This window comes from Balaenoptera acutorostrata, chromosome 12 (assembly GCF_949987535.1).
Source record: "Balaenoptera acutorostrata chromosome 12, mBalAcu1.1, whole genome shotgun sequence".
Classification (NCBI taxonomy): domain Eukaryota; kingdom Metazoa; phylum Chordata; class Mammalia; order Artiodactyla; family Balaenopteridae; genus Balaenoptera; species Balaenoptera acutorostrata.
The window spans coordinates 6,678,317-6,698,565 of NC_080075.1; the positions used below are offsets into that span (position 1 = coordinate 6,678,317).

General features: G+C 41.7%; 1 protein-coding gene across 3 annotated transcripts in view; it reads right to left on the minus strand.

Annotated features, from left to right (window-relative positions):
• The window catches only part of NPAS2 (neuronal PAS domain protein 2), a 190,073-nt gene that overhangs the window by 66,597 nt on the left and 103,227 nt on the right, over positions 1-20,249 (minus strand). For all 3 annotated transcript variants that reach the window (XM_057558519.1, XM_057558518.1, XM_057558520.1), the window contains one exon: positions 6,471-6,619. In XM_057558519.1, the coding sequence (XP_057414502.1) occupies positions 6,471-6,619 (149 nt within the window). The remainder of the gene's footprint in view (positions 1-6,470; positions 6,620-20,249) is intronic.

Sequence of the window (20,249 nt, forward strand, 5' to 3'; positions counted from 1 at the left end):
CTTTGACGCTGTGTTGTTGGTAGTTTCTCCGCAGGGAGTTTGGCGAGTTCATCCTGCCATCTGAGTGAAGGGATGTGAATGAACTCAGTGGTCACTCCTGAATGAAGGGATGTGAATGAACTCAGTGGTCACTCCTGAATGAAGGTGCTGTGAAGGGTGAGTTACACGTGTGACTCTGTAAACCTTCCCGAGTTCAGTCACCCCGCGTTCCCTGCGGGGAAGAGATCGCCCTTCTCGATTTCTGAAAGAATATTTGCTGCTGTTGCACACAACTGAAGTTTTGTCTTTCATGATGTGAAAGGAGCACAAGAGAGCCACTAACAGCTGTTGGTCACTGAGCACAGGAAGAAACCCAGGAAGGGAAACCGTGGTGGACAGGCAGTCAGCCAACGGCACTGAAGGGCCACCAGCGGGGACCAGTATGGGGACCCCTCTCGGCTGGTGCCACTGTGGCCACAGGCTGTGCCCAGTGAAAGGCATGCTGGGAAGCAGAGGCCGGGCGCTACACACACATCTGGGCCAGTGATCGTTCTGGGGTCCCAGCTGAGCCAGAGGGGAGAGGGTGAAACTCCCAGTTGCTCAGATCAATGACTGCGACCCTTTCCCCACTTAGAAAAGAGATGGACTGCGGCTGTGCTTATCAACTAACCCATAAATACCCTCCCCCTTTTCCCAACACATACGCTCATCTGTAAAATTCCTCTGACCATTGGGATCAAACTGTAGATTAATCGTTTGTCTAGGAGAAGAGTCTTTCTGGCAGCCCAAATCTGATATAGACAAGGACAATCCCTTAATGGTAAAGGAAATGAAAGACCCATTTCTTTTAGATCATTCAGTATGACTAGATGCTTTCTAAAACAACAGCATAATAATACTGAAAGCTGCCATTTCATTCACTTTGATTTCCAATAATCTGATTACAGCCCTTGCAAGTTAAGGCTCCATCCATAGCATGTTAAAAAATATACAGATAAGGGGCTTCCCTGGTGGCGCAGTGGTTGAGAATCTGCCTGCCAATGCAGGGGACACGGGTTCGAGCCCTGGTCTGGGAGGATCTCACATGCCGCGGAGCGACTAGGCCCGTGAGCCACAACTACTGAGCCTGCGCGTCTGGAGCCTGTGCTCCGCAACAAGAGAGGCCACGATAGTGAGAGGCCCACGCACCGCGATGAAGAGTGGCCCCCGCTTGCCACAACTAGAGAAAGCCCTCGCACAGAAACGAAGACCCAACACAGCCAAAAAAAAAATAAAAACAAATAAATTAATTAATTAAAAAAATATGTATAAATACAGATAAAATGTCTCCAAGCAAGTTAAATTGGGAAATCGAATTCAGTGTTATAATCACATCTCTACTGGCATTTTACGGGAACAATATTACAAGGTATAGGTGACACGGCAGGATTAGCAAAGCAATATCATCAAAGTGGTTTCCAAACAGCAAGGGAAGCACAACCATCTGGGAGCAATTCTACAGGGAAACATTGCAATCAGAAGCTGAACCCCAAAAGTCTACCATAGTTTAAGTTGTACTTGTGCCCTAGAACGCTCACCTCCCAATAGCTCATGCTATGCATGAACAAACGGGTACGACTTTGGGTTATATATGGTCAAGGAAGAGTCTGGAAAATGGGGCAGAAAATAGGCTGGATGGGGTAACTATTACCCTGTCCAACAGGGACATTTCTCCTTGTTCTGCTGCCATCTCCACCCCACCCCCGCTCACTAAGGCAGACGTATTGAAGGGGCAAGGTTGAGGACTAGGATTTGATGTTGGGAGAAAAGGACATTGAATCAGCTGAGACTCGCACAGGAAGAGGAAAGCGCACAGGTCAGCCTGGTCTTGTAGAAGTAACATTTCGACGGGTGTGGCTAAGGCTGCCCAATATGCCTTGCTATTTACATAGTTTAGGGATTTCTCTCCTGTAATAGATACTGATGACACAACATTTCTCTACAGAGAAACACGGTCAGGTTCTCATTGTGATTTGGATTACTTCAAAGAGAAAAAGTATGCATTCCAGGATCAAGGTTTATCTCCCAAGCTGAGAAAATAGGGATGCTTGACAGATTATTGGGGAAAGAGCTAAATAATTATAACGACTACCTGCACCTCATCATCGTGCCTGATGCATCACGTGGCCTACCTTCAGCGTGAAGGCAGAAAGCACATCTAAATCCACAGTTCTTAACCCTGGCTGCATGCTGGAATCACCTGGGCAGCTTTAAAAATACTGATGCTTAGGCCTGACCCAGGGGTGAGCTGGTAAAAGGCTCTCCACACCCACAACAGTACTGTTTGCCTATTTTTATGGTGTAAATACTCAGACCCTGGCTGATTTCAAGCTGCCAACTTGATGTCAACTGGCGTGTAAAACTCTTGAAAATTTAACAATCACCTTTTGCAAGCTGGTACGAGTCAGCTCCAGCTCACAACCCGGGTTCCACCCCTAGAAATTCTAATGTGTTAGCCTGTGAGGTGTGACCCAGTTACATGTATTTTTGAAAGCTCCTCAGGTGATTTTAAGGGGCCACCAAGGGTGAGAGCCAGTAGTCTAAATGGCCACACTAATAAACAGCTATAGTGTAGCTATGATGTCTCTATCTATAAGAGTCCCATAAATCACGTCTTGTGGAGAAGCAGTATGGTGTAATGTTAAAAACTTGGGCTCTGGAGACAGAATGCCTGGTTTAGATTCTGTACCTTCCTGGCTGTCTGATAAAAGTGGCCTAACATCTCTGTGCCTCGGTTGCCTCATCTGTGAAAAGGTACCAACCCAAAGGGCCGCTGTAAGGCTCAGATGAGTTACTCTCCAGTGAGTTACTCTATGGAGCCCTTAGAACAATGCCTGCCTGGCTCAAGACGAGCCCCAAATTGATGCTAATCATGCTATCCTCCACTCCACTGCAGATGCTTGTGGAGTTCATGTCCATTTGGATTATAAGTTAAGTTATTGTTTGTTTTTGTTTTTTGCTTTAATCTAAATTTTGGCCCAACCATTATATTTCTCAATAAAATCTGTCTTGGATTTTCTATTTTCTTTTGAATGTGGAATAAGGATGAGGGAGATCTGCGGTTGATCCTGGTTGCATTTCAGGGGGCTGTGTGGAGTAGGCCTTAGTCGTAAGAAAAAGGTGAGATGGACACAGGCACTCCTGGTGGTAGGAGGCTGCATTTCTGCTGACTGATCCTTTCCAGGTCCCAGATTTGACAGTTCTGTAATTCCACAGTGGACAGAGCCCAGCATAAATGTCACACGGATGAACTTGATCTCAGCTGTCCTATTTCTCAGTGGCACTGACCTAGTTTGAGTAATTTGCACACAATATCTTGGTAATCAAACCAACCTGCTCTTTCATTTAGCTAAATCATCATTTAGGAAATATAACCATTCTGCTTAAATTATTGGGGGCAATCAAATATTGCTGCAATACTTTTTTTTTTTTTCATGCAACAGCTATCTGGGTTTTTTTTTTGCTGTTTTTTTTTTTTTAATTTTTGGCTATGTTTGGTTTTCGTTTCTGTGCGAGGGCTTTCTCTAGTTGCGGCAAGCGGGGGCCACTCTTCACCGCCGTGCGCGGGCCTCTCACTATCGCGGCCTCTCTTGTTGCGGAGCACAGGCTCCAGCCGCGCAGGCTCAGTAGTTGTGGCTCACGGGCCCAGTTGCTCCGCGGCATGTGGGATCTTCCCAGACCAGGGCTCGAACCCGTGTCCTCTGCATTGGCAGGCAGATTCTCAACCACTGTGCCACCAGGGAAGCCTGCTGCAATACTTTATCGTTCTTGTTCTCGGCTTGACTGTTCTTCCCTGACTTTTAACAAAAGCAATTAACATATTCTTTACTCTCCCCTGGGCAGCTTTGGGGTAAAAAAGGAGATATATCATGACTGTCACATTTGTAATAGGTATATACAATTATTACAGAAATAATAAAAGAATAACAAGTATAATGAAAATTTCTAGTGTCCCAGCTGTGCCCTCTTCCATGAAATCATCTTGTCTAGGAAAATGTTCAGTGAAGGAGAAGCATCACAGTAAGCACAGAAGAACTGTAATTATCTCCTCAGTAATCTGACATTTCTGACTTTAATATGTTTGGTGTCATGGCTAAGGAAAAAAAAAAAAAAACAATTCTGTTCTTGCTTGTTAGTAGCTCCTGAACCCTCCTAACTCTTCTTCAATTTTCTGGTACCATCCACAGGGGAGCAGTAGTGCAGGGTAGGCCGTGCTAAGAGGTAAAAGGGTTGGAAGGAGAGTAAAAGGGAGACAGGATGATTTGAGAAAGACATAAGTTCAAGGATGGATTCAAGTAATAAATTCATATAATGGAATACTAGGTACCAATGAAAATGAATTAGCCATTGCACTGGAAGAACACAGAGTAGTCACACAAACATCATGTTCATAATGTATGATTTCATCTGAGTAAGGGCCCAACAGACGAAGCCAGTCTCTGGTATTAGAGGTCAGCCAGAGAATACCTTTGGGGAAAGCAGAGGTAAATAGGAAGGGGCAACTATTGGGGAAGCTTCTATTTCTTGACCTGGGTGTTGGTTTCCTGGCTGTATTCACTCTGTCATAACTAATTCAACTGTACAGTTATGATCTGTGTATTTTCTGTATGAGTGTTATACCTTTATAAAGTATTGAAAAGTTTAAAAAAAAGAGTGGAGTGCTGGAATAACTAGATAGTCACATGTAAAAGGATGAATTTTGACTCCCTACCTTACTCCATATACAAAAAATTAACTCAAAGTGGATCAAATATCTAAATGTCTAACCTATGGCTTATATCTAACTGCTTAAATTATAGCTTAAAATTATAAAACTCTTAGAGGAAAATATAGATTTAAATCTTGATGACCTTCATTGACAATAGTTTCTTAGATATGATACCTAAAGCACAAGAAACCACCACCAACAACAAAAAGATAAATTGGATATCATCAAACTTAAAACTTTCCTATGTCAAAGGACATCATTAAGAAAGTGAAAGGACAACCCACAGAATGAGGAAAGTATTTGCAAATTATATATCTGATAAGGGTCTAGTATCTAGAAATCTTATAACTCAACAGCAAAAACATAAATAATCCAATTAAAAATGGGCAAAGGATTTGAATAGACAGTCTCTAAAGAAGACATACAAATTTGCCATGTGCCAATAAGCCCATGAAAAGCTCAACATCATTAGATATTAGGGAAATGGAAATCAAAACCACAATGAAATATCACTTCTTATCAACCAGGAAGGCTATAATAAACACACACACACAATCAGACAATAACAAGTGTTGGTGAGGATGTGGAGAAACTGGAATCTTCATACATTGCTGCTGGGAATGTAAAAATGGTATCGCTGTTATGGAAAACAGTCTGGCAGTTTCTCAAAAATTTAAACACCAAGTTACCATTTGACCAAGCAATTCCACTCCTAGGTATACCCAAGAGAACTGAAAATATATCTCCACTCAAAAACTTGTATAGGAATGTTCACAGCAGCATTATTTAACAGCCAAAAAAGTGAAAATAGCCCAAATATCTGTCAACTGATAAACAGATAAGTGAAGTGGTATATCCTCACAATAGGATATTATTTGGCCATAAAAAGAAATGAAATACAGATACTTGCTAAAATAAGGATGCTAAGTGAAAGAAGCCAGAAACAAAAGACCACATATTGTATGATTCCATTTGTATGCGATACCCAGAACAGGCAAATCTATAGAGACAGAAAGTATTCAATAGATCAGTGGTTGCCGAGACTTGGAGGGAGGGTGGAAATGGGAAGTAACTGCCAGTGGGGTACAGGGTTTCTTTGGGGGATGATAAAATTAGATAGTGTCTATGGTTGCACAACCTGTTAGTATGCTAAAAGTCAGAGAACTATAAACTTTAAAGTAGTGAATTTTATGCTATGTGAGTTACATCTCAATTAAAAAATGGATTTGATATTAAGTCAATTAATTATTTTTGATTAATTTTTTTCCATGGTATTTTTTTTCCATGGTATTAATTTTTTCCTTCTACCTAAACTCTTTGGTAGATGGCCAAAGCGTTTAGGGGCAGTGGCAGCAATGGATGGAGACACCAGTACTGTCTGATCCACTGGAAAATGAATACCTGGGCATGACAGGACTATACGAAAAGGCTTGCTCCAGACATTTTTAATCAAGATGCTCCCATTGTTAGTGCTGCCCTGCTTGGGTTGGGTGCGACCTGTGAGTCTGCTCTGGATTCCCTCCTCTGGCTGAGAAAGCAATTTGGGAGGTGAGTGCCCCGTCCCAAACCTGCTGGAGATAGGGTTTTTCTAGAGGGTGGAGTGCCTTGGAAAGAGGAAACCTATGATGGAGGAGATCGGGTTTGCTGGGGAGAGAGAACCAAGCAGGAAGACCAACTTGATGAAGTCACTGCCAAATGGAAATGGCAGGAACGGAGTAAAAACGGAGAGAAGCGTCACCATTACCATTGTGTTTCTGCAAGAATCCGATGACCTTCTCCAGCACGGTGGTCTTGTCCATCTTCCGCGTGTTGCCAGGCAGCATGGAGCTGAGCTCTTTGATGAGAACATTGAACTGGTCCCGACGTTTCTTCTCAGACTTGTTTCGAGAAGCTCTGTCAACGCAAAATACACAGGTTACTGGAACATTCCACTTCTGGAAGCCTTCCTTACGGGACGGAGGCACTTTCGGTCAGAGTGTGTTCTGCTGGGATCATCTAATCAAAACTTTTCAAAGAAAGAAACGTGCGCCATATTTCCGAGCTGAGTAACGGAGACAGAAAAAATGTTACGCTAGGCTCCTGGCCACAAAGAGAGACAGTATCAGTGAGTCCTGACTCAGATGCAGAATCTTACAGATCGGCTCTGTAGCCAGATGCTCTGACTTCAGAGAACAAGTGACATGCTGATTATCAAGATAAACAGCCCCGAGGGGTTTGCTCTGACAGTCTGTCCTCAGGCCCAAACCAGGTCCCCTCCAACCCAGAGCGCCTAGCCCCTGATGCCAAGTCACGAGGGATAGCCAGGCATCCTGAGTGTCCAGTAGAGAGCCAGTGCCACCCAGGGGCACAGGTCCTGCCCACTGCCCCAGAGCTCATCATCCTGCTGGGGAGTCCAGGCTCACCCCACACAAAACCATCTACAAGCCACGCATGGTCCAGAGCCAATGTGACAGGGACTGCACGTGACTGTCAAGCTGCTAAATGTGGCTGAACCCTTTTAAAAATGACATGGTGGAAACTTCAGTGCATGTTACTAAGTGAAAGAGCTAATCTGCAAAGACTCCACACTCGAGGACTCCAACTCTATGACGTTCTGGAAAAGACGAAACTATGGCGACAGTAAAAAGATCAGTGGCTGCCAGGGGCTGAGGTGGTGGGGGAATGAACAGGTGGACACAGAGGATATTTAGGGCTGTGAAACTACTCTATATGATACTATAATGGCAGATGCGTGTCATGTATTTGGCCAAACCCAGAGAATGTACAACCCCAAGAGTGAACCCTAAAGTAGACTACGGTCTTTGGGGGACAATGCTGTGTCAATGTAGCTTCATCAGTTGCAGCAAATGGACCAGTCTTGCTGGTGGGGTGTTCGTAATCGGGGAGGCTGTGCATATATAGCGACAGAGAGCATATGGAAAATCTCTGTACCTTCCACTCAATTTTGCTGGGAACTTAACACTGCTCTAAAAATAGAGTTTATTTTTTTTTAAAAAATGACATACTACACTGCACGCCTACAGAAGAGATCAAAGTGGAGCTGCTCAGTTTGAGGGGAGGGGATCTGCCCTGAGCCACTGAGGCACTGAGGGAGCCTAGGATCCCAGGAACTCGGATAGGAAATCGCGGCTGCAGGGGCTGCTCTACTAGACAAGGGACCACCCCGCCCCCCATAGCCTGAAGAAGTCTGAGAAGCTGTGGCACCCCAGAGGCCTTGATCCTTAGACACACCAACAGGCCAGGCGCTCCTCCACAGCCAGCTTGCTCAAAGCTGATCCAGGGCCGGCAAAGCTGACCCACCCCGCCCAAATTCACCCCAGATGGATTCGTTCCAGAAAGTCAGCTCACCAAGAGAGAACAAGGGCCACAGCTGCAGGGTCCATTGAACTTGCTGGTCCAGGCCCCCTGGGGCCCGGGGTCAAGGTGCCTGGAGCAGCAAATCACCCACCAGGAGGCCACTGGCCAACGCGTGGTCAGGACAGGATGCTGGTGGCTTGTGACAACGCAGCAGGTTCCCCTCAGAGGGATTCACCTCCCTTAGGGTGGGTACCAATACCCACAGGCGTCAGTATCACCATAGATTCACCTTCCCCAAACAGCCCTTAGAAAGAGAGGCACACACCCCAAACACCCTTTCCCTCGATGCTGTGATGGCCACAACAATTCCGCTTGTCACTGCCTAATTGCACACGACCTGTCTTGGTTTCAACCCACCCATTTACAAGTCATCTTTTGCTGATTTCGTCTCAGTTTGGGGGGTTTCCTGATAACATCTGAGGTAATTCTTCAAAGCTCACCTAAAGCGCGTGGTAGCTACCCTTACCTAAGGGTCTCTTCCTTTTCCTGACTTTTCCCTCCTTCCTCTCTCTCCTTGGATTTTTGGGAGGACCTGAAATCCTCAAGGCGTTTCTACAAAGGCCTCATTCCTAGGCCAGTCACCATCCTCAAGTACACTCTCTCCCAATCTCTCCCACAGTCTGACTGCAGGTGTAGCAGTAAGATGCCGAGGTGCCTTTGTGCTAGTCCAAGGTAAAAAGCATACTGTTCAAACACACGGGAGAGAAGAAAGGAAACTTTTAACTTTCTGAGTGACTGTCTATGCATTATAAATAATTTTTTGGCCTAGATTTGAAGAGTGACATGCAACCTCCTTAGTCAGAAAAAGCTCTGTTCCTGTCCTAGTTTGCCCATTATAAATTATTGGTGAGCAGATAACACCCAGCTCATTATGACTCTGTTCTCTTCTTCAGTGGGTATAACGGCAATGAACACAGCCTGGCAGAGACAATGATGAAGGCTTGTATTATTAGTGACAGGAACACAAGCTTGCTTCTGTCGCCTCCGCCTGGGACACACGATGGTGCCCACTGGAAATTGGTCAGTGTCAGCTGAGTCCACAGCTCTGAGCCAAGAAGGAAAATAAAAGCCTTAAATGACCTTATTTCTGATAAGGAGGTCTGCTCGGCAGGCCCCGAGACCACCATGCCTAAGGCACTGGGAAAACAGGTTGAAAGACACTTAAACAATCAGCCTTTGGGTTTGTTTTTTTCCTTTAAGGCATTATTTATGTTCAGTGAAACTCATCCATTTTATGTGTGTAGTTTGATGAATCTTGGTAACTGTGGAACCACCACCAAAATTGAGCTGTAAAATAGCTCCTCCATCCTAAAAGGTTTTCTCCTGCATCTTTGTTTGCTGTTGATCTCCCCTGGACCACAGCCCCGGGAAACCACTGGTTTGCTGTCACTGTAGTTTTGCCTTTTCGAGGATTTCATATAAATGGAATCAGATAGCACAGAGTCTTTGACTTTTATTTAGCATAAAGTTTCGGCGATTCATCCATGCTGTTGCATATATTAATACTTCATTCCTTTTGCCGTCTGACTAGTATTCAATTGGGTTGTTTCTACTTTGGGGGTATTAAGAATAATGCTGCTCTTATTATACAACACAGGGAATATAGCCAATATTGTGGAATAATTGTAAATGGAAAGTAACCTTTAAAATTTGTATAAAAAATGAAAAATAAAGAATAACGCTGCTCCGAGTATTCATTTCCTTGTCTTTGTGTAGACACAGGGGTAAATACAAAGGTATGAAATTGCTGGGTCATATCATAAGAGTATGTTTAACATTGTAGGACAGTACCGTACAGTTATACAAAATGGCTGTCCTGTTTCTGCATTTCCACCTGCAACGTATGAGAGTTCCTGTTGCTCCACATCCTTGCAAACACTTGGCATTGTCAGCCTTTCTTCACTTTAGCCACTGTAGCGTTATCTCATTGTGGTTTTAATTGGCATTTTTCTCATGATGAGTGATGTCAGCATCTTTTCACATGCTTAACCCTCTTTCGTGTATCTTCTTTTGTGAAGTGTCTGTTCAAATCTTCTGCCCATTTTTCAATTGGGTTGTTTGTCTTCTTTTTATTGAGTTTAAGAGAGAGAAAAAAAGAGAGAGGAGGTCTAGGAGGAAGGGAAGGGGTGTGTGTGTGTGTGTTTTAAACATACATTGATACAAGCCTCAGCCTTTGACTTTGAATGCAGGGCTCAAAGAGCCCCAGGTTATCTTTTCTGAGGTCTCCCACGGGACATTGGTGACATAGATAACACTTGCTGGGCACTTACTATGTAATAGCACTATTTTAAGTGCCCTACATGTATTCATTCCTTTAATCCTGACAATGACCCTTGAAGGTAGGTACTGTTATCATTCCCATTTCACAGGTGAAGCTGAGGCACTGAGAGGCTGTATAACTCCCGACGTCACAGGACTAGGAAGTGGTTGGAGAAGGCCAACTCAGGTGCCCATGCTATGAGGCACTGCGCTCTCCCACCTCCTTCTACAACTCCCTCTAAAACTCCCTCGTTCTCTCCACATCTGTAACCCCTGGAAGCCCCAGTTCTGTTCTCCATCATTGTGTTCTCTTTTTGAGAATGTCATATAAACAGAATCAGACAGCATGTAACCTTTTGATCTGGCTTCAACACAGCACGATGCCTTTGAGGTTCGTCCAAGTTGCTGCACCTACCAACACCTTCCCCTTCTCATTGCTGAGTAGTTTTCTATTGCATGGATGTTAACACAGCTGGCTTATCCATTCACCTGCTGAAGGAGATTTTGGTTATTTCCCATTTTCATTCATAAGTAGAGATGCCGTAAACATTTGTGTACAGGTTTTTGTGTGAACATAAGTTGTCAGCTCTCTGAAGTAAGTAACCTGGGAGTAGGATGGCTGGATCACGTGGAAAGTGTATGTTTAACTTTCTAAGAAACCGCCAGACTGTTTTCCAGGGTGGCGGTACCATTTTATCTCTTGCTAGCAATGTAGGAGTGATCCAGACGTTCCACATCCTCAAGGGGAGTTAGTATTGTCAGTACTTTTTATTTTAGCTCATCTAAGAGATGTGCAGTGCTATCTCATTGGGCTTTCATTTGCATTTTTCTAATCGCTAATGATGTTGAACATCTTTTCATGTACTTTTATGCCATCTGTATATCCTCTTTGGCGAAGCATCCGTTCATGCCCTTTGGCATTTTAAAATGGGGCTGTTTGTTTCCTTACTGTTGAGGTTTGAGAGTTTGTTATATATTCTGATACAATCCTTTGTCAGACATGTGATTTGTTATTTTTCCAGCTTGCCTTTTCATTCTCTTAATAAGTGTCTTTCACAGAGTAAAAGTTTTAAATTTTGATGAAGCCCAAGTTAACCATTTTTTGCTTTTTATGGATTGTGCTTTGGTGTCAGATCTAAGAACCCTTGGCCTAACCTCAGGCCATGAAGATTTTCTCCTGTGTTTTCTTCTAAGAGTTTTACACATTTTACCTTTAGACTTATGATCCATTTTGAGTTATTTTTATAACATGTAAGGTTTAGGTGAAAATTTGTTTGCATATGGTTGTCCAGTTGTTCCAACTCCACTTTTTTGAAATGACATTTCTACACTGAATTACCTTTGCACCTTTGTAAAGAATCAATTGGTCAACTTTATGTGATTCAGTTTCTAGATTATCTATTCTCTGTTTGTTCCAGGGATATGTGGAGCTTTCCCTCCACCAGTACCATACTGTGCAATTACTGTAGTTTTATAGTAAGTCTTAAAATTAATAATGTGATTCCTCCAACTTTATTCTTCTTTTTCAAAATTATTTTGATCATTCTAGTGCCTATGCCTTTCCATTAAATTTAAAAAAATTTATTTTTTATTGGAGTATGGTTGATTTCCAATGTTGTGTTAGTTTCAGGTGTACAGCAAAGTGATTCAGTTATACATATACATATATCTACTCTCTTTCAGATTCTTTTCCCATATAGGATATTGCAGAGTAATGAGTAGGGTTCCCTATGCTATATAATAGTCCATGTTGATTATCTATTTTATATATAGGAGTGTGTATATGTTAATCCCAATCTCCTAATTTATCCCTCCCCTCCACCTTTCCCCTTTGGTAACCATAAATATGTTTTCTAAGTCTGTGAGTCTGTTTCTATTTGGTAAATAAGTTCATTTGTATCATTTTTTTTCCAGTTTCCACATATAAGTGATATTATATTGTCTCCCTCTGTCTGACTTACTTCACTTAGTATGATCATCTCTAGGTCCATCCATGTTGCTGCAAATGGCATTATTTCATTCTTTTTTAATTTGACCATTCTGGTGCCTATGCCTTTCCATTACATTTTACAAGTAACTTGTCTTTATCTACAAAGAGTTCTGCTGGGATTTTGATTGGAATTCTTTTAAATCTATGGACCAATTTGGGGAAAATTGATATCTTTACTCTGTTGAGTCTTCCAATACATAAATACAATGTCTTTCCATTTACTGAGGTCTTCATTGATTTCTGTTATGAGCATTTTGCAGTTTTTACATACATATTTCATACATGTTTTACTAGATTTATACCTAAGTATTTCATTTTTGGGGATTGATTATAAATTATGTTTTTAATATCAGTTTCTAATAGTTTTCATAGCTAACCTATAGAAAGATGATTGATTTGTGTGTTTTAACTTTGTATCCTGTAATCTTGCTAAATTCACTTATTAGTTATAGGAGCTTTTTTTTTTTTGGTAAGTCTCTCAGGATGTTCTATATACATAATCATGTCATCTGTGAATAAGGAAAGTGTTGTTTCTTTTTTTCCCAATCAATATGCCTTTGATTTCTTTTACTGTCTCATTACTCTGGCTAGAACTAGCAGCACGATGTTGAATAAAAGTCATGAGAGCAGACACTTTTACCTTGTTTACCATTTTAGGGGGAAAACATTCAGTCTTTTGCCATTAAGTATATTAGCCATAGGTTTTATGTAAATGCCCTTATGCCTTTTATGTAAATGCATAAATAGGAGGAAATTCCCTCCTACTCCTAGTTTGCTGAGAGTTTATATCATGAATAGAAGTCAAATTTTGTCAAATTCCTTTTCTGCATCATTTAATATAATCATGTGGTTTGGTTTTTCTTCCACAGCTTTCAAACTTGGTGGGTTACACTGATACACTGATTGGTTTTCAAATATTGAATAGCCTTATTTCCCCTGGATAAAACTCTGCTTGGTCATGACGTATTTGATAGGCAGATAGATAGATATAGACAGACAGATGGATGGATATGATTTGCTAATGTTTGGGTGAGGATTTCTGCATCTATGTTCATGAAGAATATTGGTCCATAGTTTTCTTTTCTTGTACTGTCTTTTTCTGGGTAATGCTGGTCTCACAATATAAGTTGGGAAGTATTTCCTCCTCTGGAGGAGACTGTGTAAAATTGGTGATATTTCTTCTTTTAATGATTGACAGAATTCATCAGTGGAACCATCTGGGTATGGAGATTTCTTTTTCACAAGATTTTTAAACTACAAATTCAATTTCCTTATTAGTTATAGGATTCTAGGCTTTCTATTTCTTCTTGTATGAGTTTTGGTGGTTTATAGTTTTTGAGTAATTGGTTCCTCCCATCTAAGTTGTTGTACTTATATAGGTTCCGTTGTTCAAAGAATTCCCTTATGGTCCTTTTAATATCTAAAGGGTGGTGCAGTGACATCTCCTTTATAAAATTCCTGCTGTTGGTAATTTATGTCTTCTTTTTTTGTCATTCTTGCAATAGGCTTACCAATTTTACTTATTTTTTTAAAATCACCTTTTGGTTTCACTGATTTTTCTCTATTATTTTTGTTTTCACTCTTATTGATTTCTGCTCTTATATCTATAATTTCCATTCTTCTTCTTGTTTTGAGCTTACTTTGCTCTTTCATTTCTAGTTTCTTACGGTGGAAGCTTAAGTTCTTGACTTAAGACCTTTTCTCTTTTCTATTATGAACATTTAATGCTATAGCTTTCCCTCTAAGCGCTGCTTTAGAGGCAACCCACAGATTTTGCTATGTTATAATTTTACTCTTGTTCAGTTCAAAATACTTTCTAATATTCCTTGAGACTTCCTCTTTGACCCTTGGATTACTTAGAAATGTACTGTGAAAAAAGTGCTATCTTCCCCCCCCCCCACTATATTTCTGTTTCTAATTTAATTTCAGTTCATTACACATTTTTACATTTGTTTTGTGAAGCAGGATTTGATTTACCTTATTGAACGTTCAACGTGTACTTGAAAATAATGTGTATTCTGCTACTGTTGGGTGGAGTTTTCTACAAATGTCAAGCATATCTTTTTGGATGACAGTATTTTTTAATTCTTCTATATCTTTACTGAATTTCTATTTACTAGTTCTATTACTGAGAAAGGCATATTAAATTCTTGTCACAGTTCTTTAGGTTGTGCTTCATGTATTTTGAAGCCCTGTTGTTAGGTGTATACACATATAGAATTGTTATGTGTTCTTAGTATACTGACTCTTTATCATTATGTAATATCACTCTTTATTCCTGGCAATTTTCTTTGTTATGAAGTACACTTTATTTTATAGTATTTTATAGCCCCTCTGGCTTTCTTTTAATTAATTTATGTGGTATATCATTTTCCATAGTTTTACTTTTAACCTATCTATATCATCATATATAAAGTGAATGTCATGTCATTTTAAAAAATCCATTCTGAAGATCTGTCTTTTAGTTGGCATGTTTAGGCCATTGCATTTAATGTAATTATTTATATGCTTGGATTTAGGTATACCATCTTACCATCTGTTTTCTGTTTTTTCACTTTTTGTTTGTTCATTTGTTTTTTTGTTGTTCCTGTTTCTCCTTTCCTGCCTTCTTTTGGGTTTATTCCATTTTAATTTATCTAACCCATGCAGCTACAGTCAATTAATCTTCGACAAAGGAGGCAAGAATATACAATGGGAAAAAACATTCTCTTCAGCAAGTAGTGCTGGGAAAGTTGGACAGCCGCTTGTAAATCAATGAAGTTAGAACAAACCCTCACACCATACACAAAAATAAACTCAAAATGGCTTGAAGACTTAAACATAAGACATGACACCATAAAACTCCTAGAAGAGATCATAGGCAAAACATTCTCTGACGTAAATCATACTAATGTTTTCTTAGGTCAGTCTCCCAAGGCAATAGAAATAAAAACAAAAACAAATGGAACCTAATCAAACTTACAAGTTTTTGCACAGCAAAGGAAACCATAAACAAGATGAAAAGACAACAGAATGGGAGAAAATATTTGCAAATGATGCAACTGACAAGGGCTTAATTTCCAAAATATACAAACAGCTCATACAACTCAACAACAAAAAAACAAAAACCCAATCAAAAAATAGGCAGAAGACCTAAATAGACATTTCTCCAAAGAAGAAATACAGGTGGCCAATAGGCACATGAAAAGATGCTCAACATCACTAATTATTAGAGAAATGCAAATCAAAGCTACAAGGGACCACCTCATACCAGTCAGAATGGCCATCATCAAAAAGTCTACAAATAACAAATACTGGAGAAGGTGTGGAGTAAAGGGAACCCTCCTACACTGGTTGGGTGGGAATATAAGTTGGTGCAGCCACTGTGGAAAACAGTATGGAGGTTCCTCAGAAAACTAAAAATAGAATTACCATATGATCCAGAAATCCCACTCGTGGGCATATATCCAGACAAAACTAATTCAAAATGATACATGCACCCCTATGTTCATAGCAGCACTATTCACAATAGCCAAGACATGGAAACAACCTAAATGTCCATTGACAGATGAATGGTTAAAGAAGATGTGGTACATATATACAATGGAATGCTACTCAGCCATAAAAAAAGAATGAAATAATGCCATTTGCAGCAACATGGATGCAATTAGAGATTATCACACTAAGTGAAGTAAGTCAGACAAAGACAAATACCATATGACACCACTTATATGGGAAATCTAAAATATGACACAAATGAACCTATCTATGAAACAGAAACAAACTCCTAGACACAGAGAACAGAGTGGTGGTTGCCAAGGGGGGAAGGTGTTGGGGGAGGGATGGTTGGAGTTAGCAGATGTAAGCTTTTACATATATGATGGATAAACAACAAGGTCCTACTGTGTAGCACAGGCAACTATATACAATATCCTATGATAAACCATCACAGAAAAGAATATTAAAAAAAGGAATGTAGGGGCTTCCCTGGTGGCGCAGTGGTTGAGAGTCTGCCTACCAATGCGGGGGACACGGGTTCGAGCCCTGGTCTGGGAAGATCCCACATGCCGCGGAGCGACTAGGCCCGTGAGCCACAATTACTGAGCCTGCGTGTCTGGAGCCTGTGCTCCGCAACAAGAGAGGCTGCGATAGTGAGAGGCCCGCGCACCGCGATGAAGAGTGGCCCCCGCTCGCCGCAACTGGAGAAAGCCCTCGCACAGAAACGAAGACCCAACACAGCCATAAATAAATAAATAAATAAATAAAAATTTTTAAAAATAAAAAAAGGAATGTATATATATGTATAACTGAGTCACTTTGCTGTACAGGAGTAATTAACACAACATTGTAAATCAACTACACCTCAATTTAAAAAATAAATATCCACTGTGTTTTTATTTACTATATTTCTTTGTGTAGTTTTTAGAAATTAAGTATTCGAATAGAAAAACACCTTTTCAAGGCCTACTTAGACTATTTTGCTATTTCAAGTGGAATGTGGAAACTTTACTCCTAATAGTTTCCTTTACCTTCCCCGTCTTTATGTTGTAGTTATGTTACATACACTGAATCAGATCTACATACGCTGAATCAGATCTACACGCGCTGAATCAGATCTACATGCGCTGAATCAGATCTACATACACTGAATCAGATCAGATTACTTTTTTCCCCAAATGTCAGACTACCTATTAATATTATATTTAGGCAGATATTTACCATTTCTGTTACTCTTCCTATTTCATATCCCAAGTTTCCATCTGGTATCATTGCCTTTCTGTTAAAAAAAAAATCCTTTAGCAATTCTTTCAGAGCAGGTCTCTTGATAAGAAGCTTTCTTAGGTTTCCTGCATTTGAAAATATCTTCATTTATCTTCATTTCTGAAGGATATTTTCACTGGATATAGAATTCTGGGCTAATGGATCTTTTCTTTTGACATTTAAAAAATATCCTGCCACTACTAGAAGGCTCCCATGGTTTCTGGTGAGAAATCCACGGTGCGAGGGAGGAGCTTCAAGATGGCGGAAGAGTAAGACGCGGAGATCACCTTCCTCCCCACAAATACATCAGAAATGCATCTACATGTGGAACAACTCCTACAGAACAACTACTGAATGCTGGCAGAAGACATCAGACCTCCCAAAAGGTAAGAAACTCCCCACGTACCTGGGTAGGGCAAAAGAAAAAAGAAACAACAGAGACAAAAGAATAGGGATGGGACCTGCCCCAGTGGGAGGGAGCCGTGAAGGAGGAAAGGTCTCCACGCACTAGGAAGCCCCTTCGCGGGTGGAGACTGCGGGTGGCAGAGGGGGGAGCTTCGGAGCCACGGAGGAGAGCGCAGCCACAGGGGTGCGGAGGGAAAAACGGAGAGATTCCCGCACGGAGCATCGGCGCCGAGCAGCACTCACCAGCCCGAGAGGCTTGTCTGCTCAGCCGCCGGGGCGGGCGGGGCTGGGAGCTGAGGCTTGGGCTTCGGTCGGATCCCAGGGAGAGGCCTGGGGTTGGCGGCGTGAACACAGCCTGAAGGGGCTAGTGCGCCATGGCTAGCCAGGAGGGAGTCCGGGAAAAGGTCTGGACCTGCTTAACAGGCAAGAGACTTTTTCTTGCCTCTTTGTTTCCTGGTGCGCGAGGAGAGGGGATTCAGAGCGCCGCCTAAACGAGCTCCAGAGATGGGCGCGAACCGCGGCGATCAGCGCGGACCCCAGAGACGGGCATGAGACGCTAAGGCTGCTGCTGCCGCCACCGAGAAGCCTGTGTGCGAGCACAGGTCACTCTCCACACCTCCCCTCCCGGGAGCCTGTGCAGCCCGCCACGGCCAGGCTCCCGTGATCCAGGGACAACTTCCCCGGGAGAACGCACTGCGCGCCTCAGGCTGGTGCAACGTCACGCTGGCCTCTGCCGCCGCAGGCTCGCCCCGCATTCCGTACCCCTCCCTCCCCGCGGCCTGGGTGAGCCAGAGCCCCCGAAGCAGCTGCTCCTTTAACCCCGTCCTGTGTGAGCGAAGAACAGATGCCCTCAGGCGACCTACACGCAGAGGCGGGGCCACATCCAAAGCTGAACCCCAGGAGCTGTGCGAACAAAGAAGAGAAAGGGAAATCTCTCCCAGCAGCCTCAGGAGCAGCGGATTAAATCTCCACAATGAACTTGATGTACCCTGCATCTGTGGAATACCTGAATAGACAACCAATCATCCCAAATTGAGGAGGTGGACTTTGGGAGCAATGATATATATATATATATTTTTCCCTTTTTCTCTTTTTGTGAGTGTGTATGCTTCTCTGTGTGAATTTGTCTGTATAGCTTTGCTTTTACCATTTGTCCTAGGGTTCTGTCTTTTTTTTTTTTAACTTAAAAAATTTATTTTTCTTAATATTTTTTATTTTTTATTTTAATTATTTTATTTTATTTTACTTTATTTTATCTTCTTCTTTCTTTTTTTCTCCCTTTTATTCTGAGCCGTGTGGAGGACAGGTTCTTGGTGCTCCAGCCAGGGTCAGGGCTGTCACTGAGGTGGGAGAGCCAAGTTCAGGACACTGGTCCACAAGAGACCTCCCAGCTCCACATAATATCAAACGGCGAAAATCTCCCAGAGATCTCCATCTCAATGCCAAAACCCAGCTCCACTCACCGACCAGCAAGCTACAGTGCAGGACACCCTATGCCAAACAACTAGCAAGACAGGAACACAAACCCACCCATTAGCACAGAGGCTGCCTAAAATCATAATAAGCCCACAGACACCCCAAAACACACCACAAGACGTGGACCTGCCCACCAGAAAGACAAGATCCAGCCTCATCCACCAGAACACACGAACCAGTCCCCTCCACCAGGAAGCCTACACAACCCACTGAAAAAACCTTAGCCACTGGGGACAGACAACAAAAACAATGGAAACTACGAACCTGCAGCCTGTGAAAAGGAGACCCCAAACACAGTAAGTTAAGCAAAATGAGAAGACAGAGAAACACAGCAGATGAAGGAGCAAGGCAAAAACCCACCAGACCTAACAAATGAAGAGGAAATAGGCAGTCTACCTGAAAAAGAATTCAGAATAATGATAGTAAAGATGATCCAAAATCTTGGAAATAGAATGGAGAAAATACAAGAAACATTTAACAAGGACCTAGAAGAACTAAAGAGCAAACAAACAGTGATGAACAACACAATAAATGAAATTTAAAATTCTCTAGAAGGGATCTATAGCAGAATAACTGAGGTAGAAGAACGGATAAGTGACCTGGAAGATAAAATAGTGGAAATAACTACTGCAGAGCAGAATAAAGAAGAAAGAATGAAAAGAATTAAGGACAGTCTCAGAGACCTCTGGGACAACATTAAATGCACCAACATTCGAATTATAGGGGTCCCAAAAGAAGAAGAGAAAAAGAAAGGGACTGAGAAAATATGTGAAGAGATTATAGTTGAAAACTTCCCTAATATGGGGAAGGAAATAGTTAATCAAGTCCAGGAAGCACAGAGAGTCCCATACAGGATAAATCCACGCCAAGACACATATTAATCAAACTATCAAAAATTAAATACAAAGAACAAATATTAAAAGCAGCAAGGGAAAGACAACAAATAACACATAAGGGAATCCCCATAAGGTTAACAGCTGATCTTTCAGCAGAAACTCTGCAAGCCAGAAGGAAGTGGCAGGACATATTTAAAGTGATGAAGGAGAAAAACCTACAACCAAGATTACTCTACCCAGCAAGGATCTCATTCAGATTTGTCAGAGAAATTAAAAGCTTTACAGATAAGCAAAAGCTAAGAGAATTCAGTACCACCAAACCAGCTTTACAACAAATGCTAAAGGAACTTCTCTAGGCAAGAAACACAAGAGAAGGAAAAGACCTACAATAATAAATGCAAAACAATTAAGAAAATGGTAATAGGAACATACATATCGATAACTATCTTAAATGTAAATG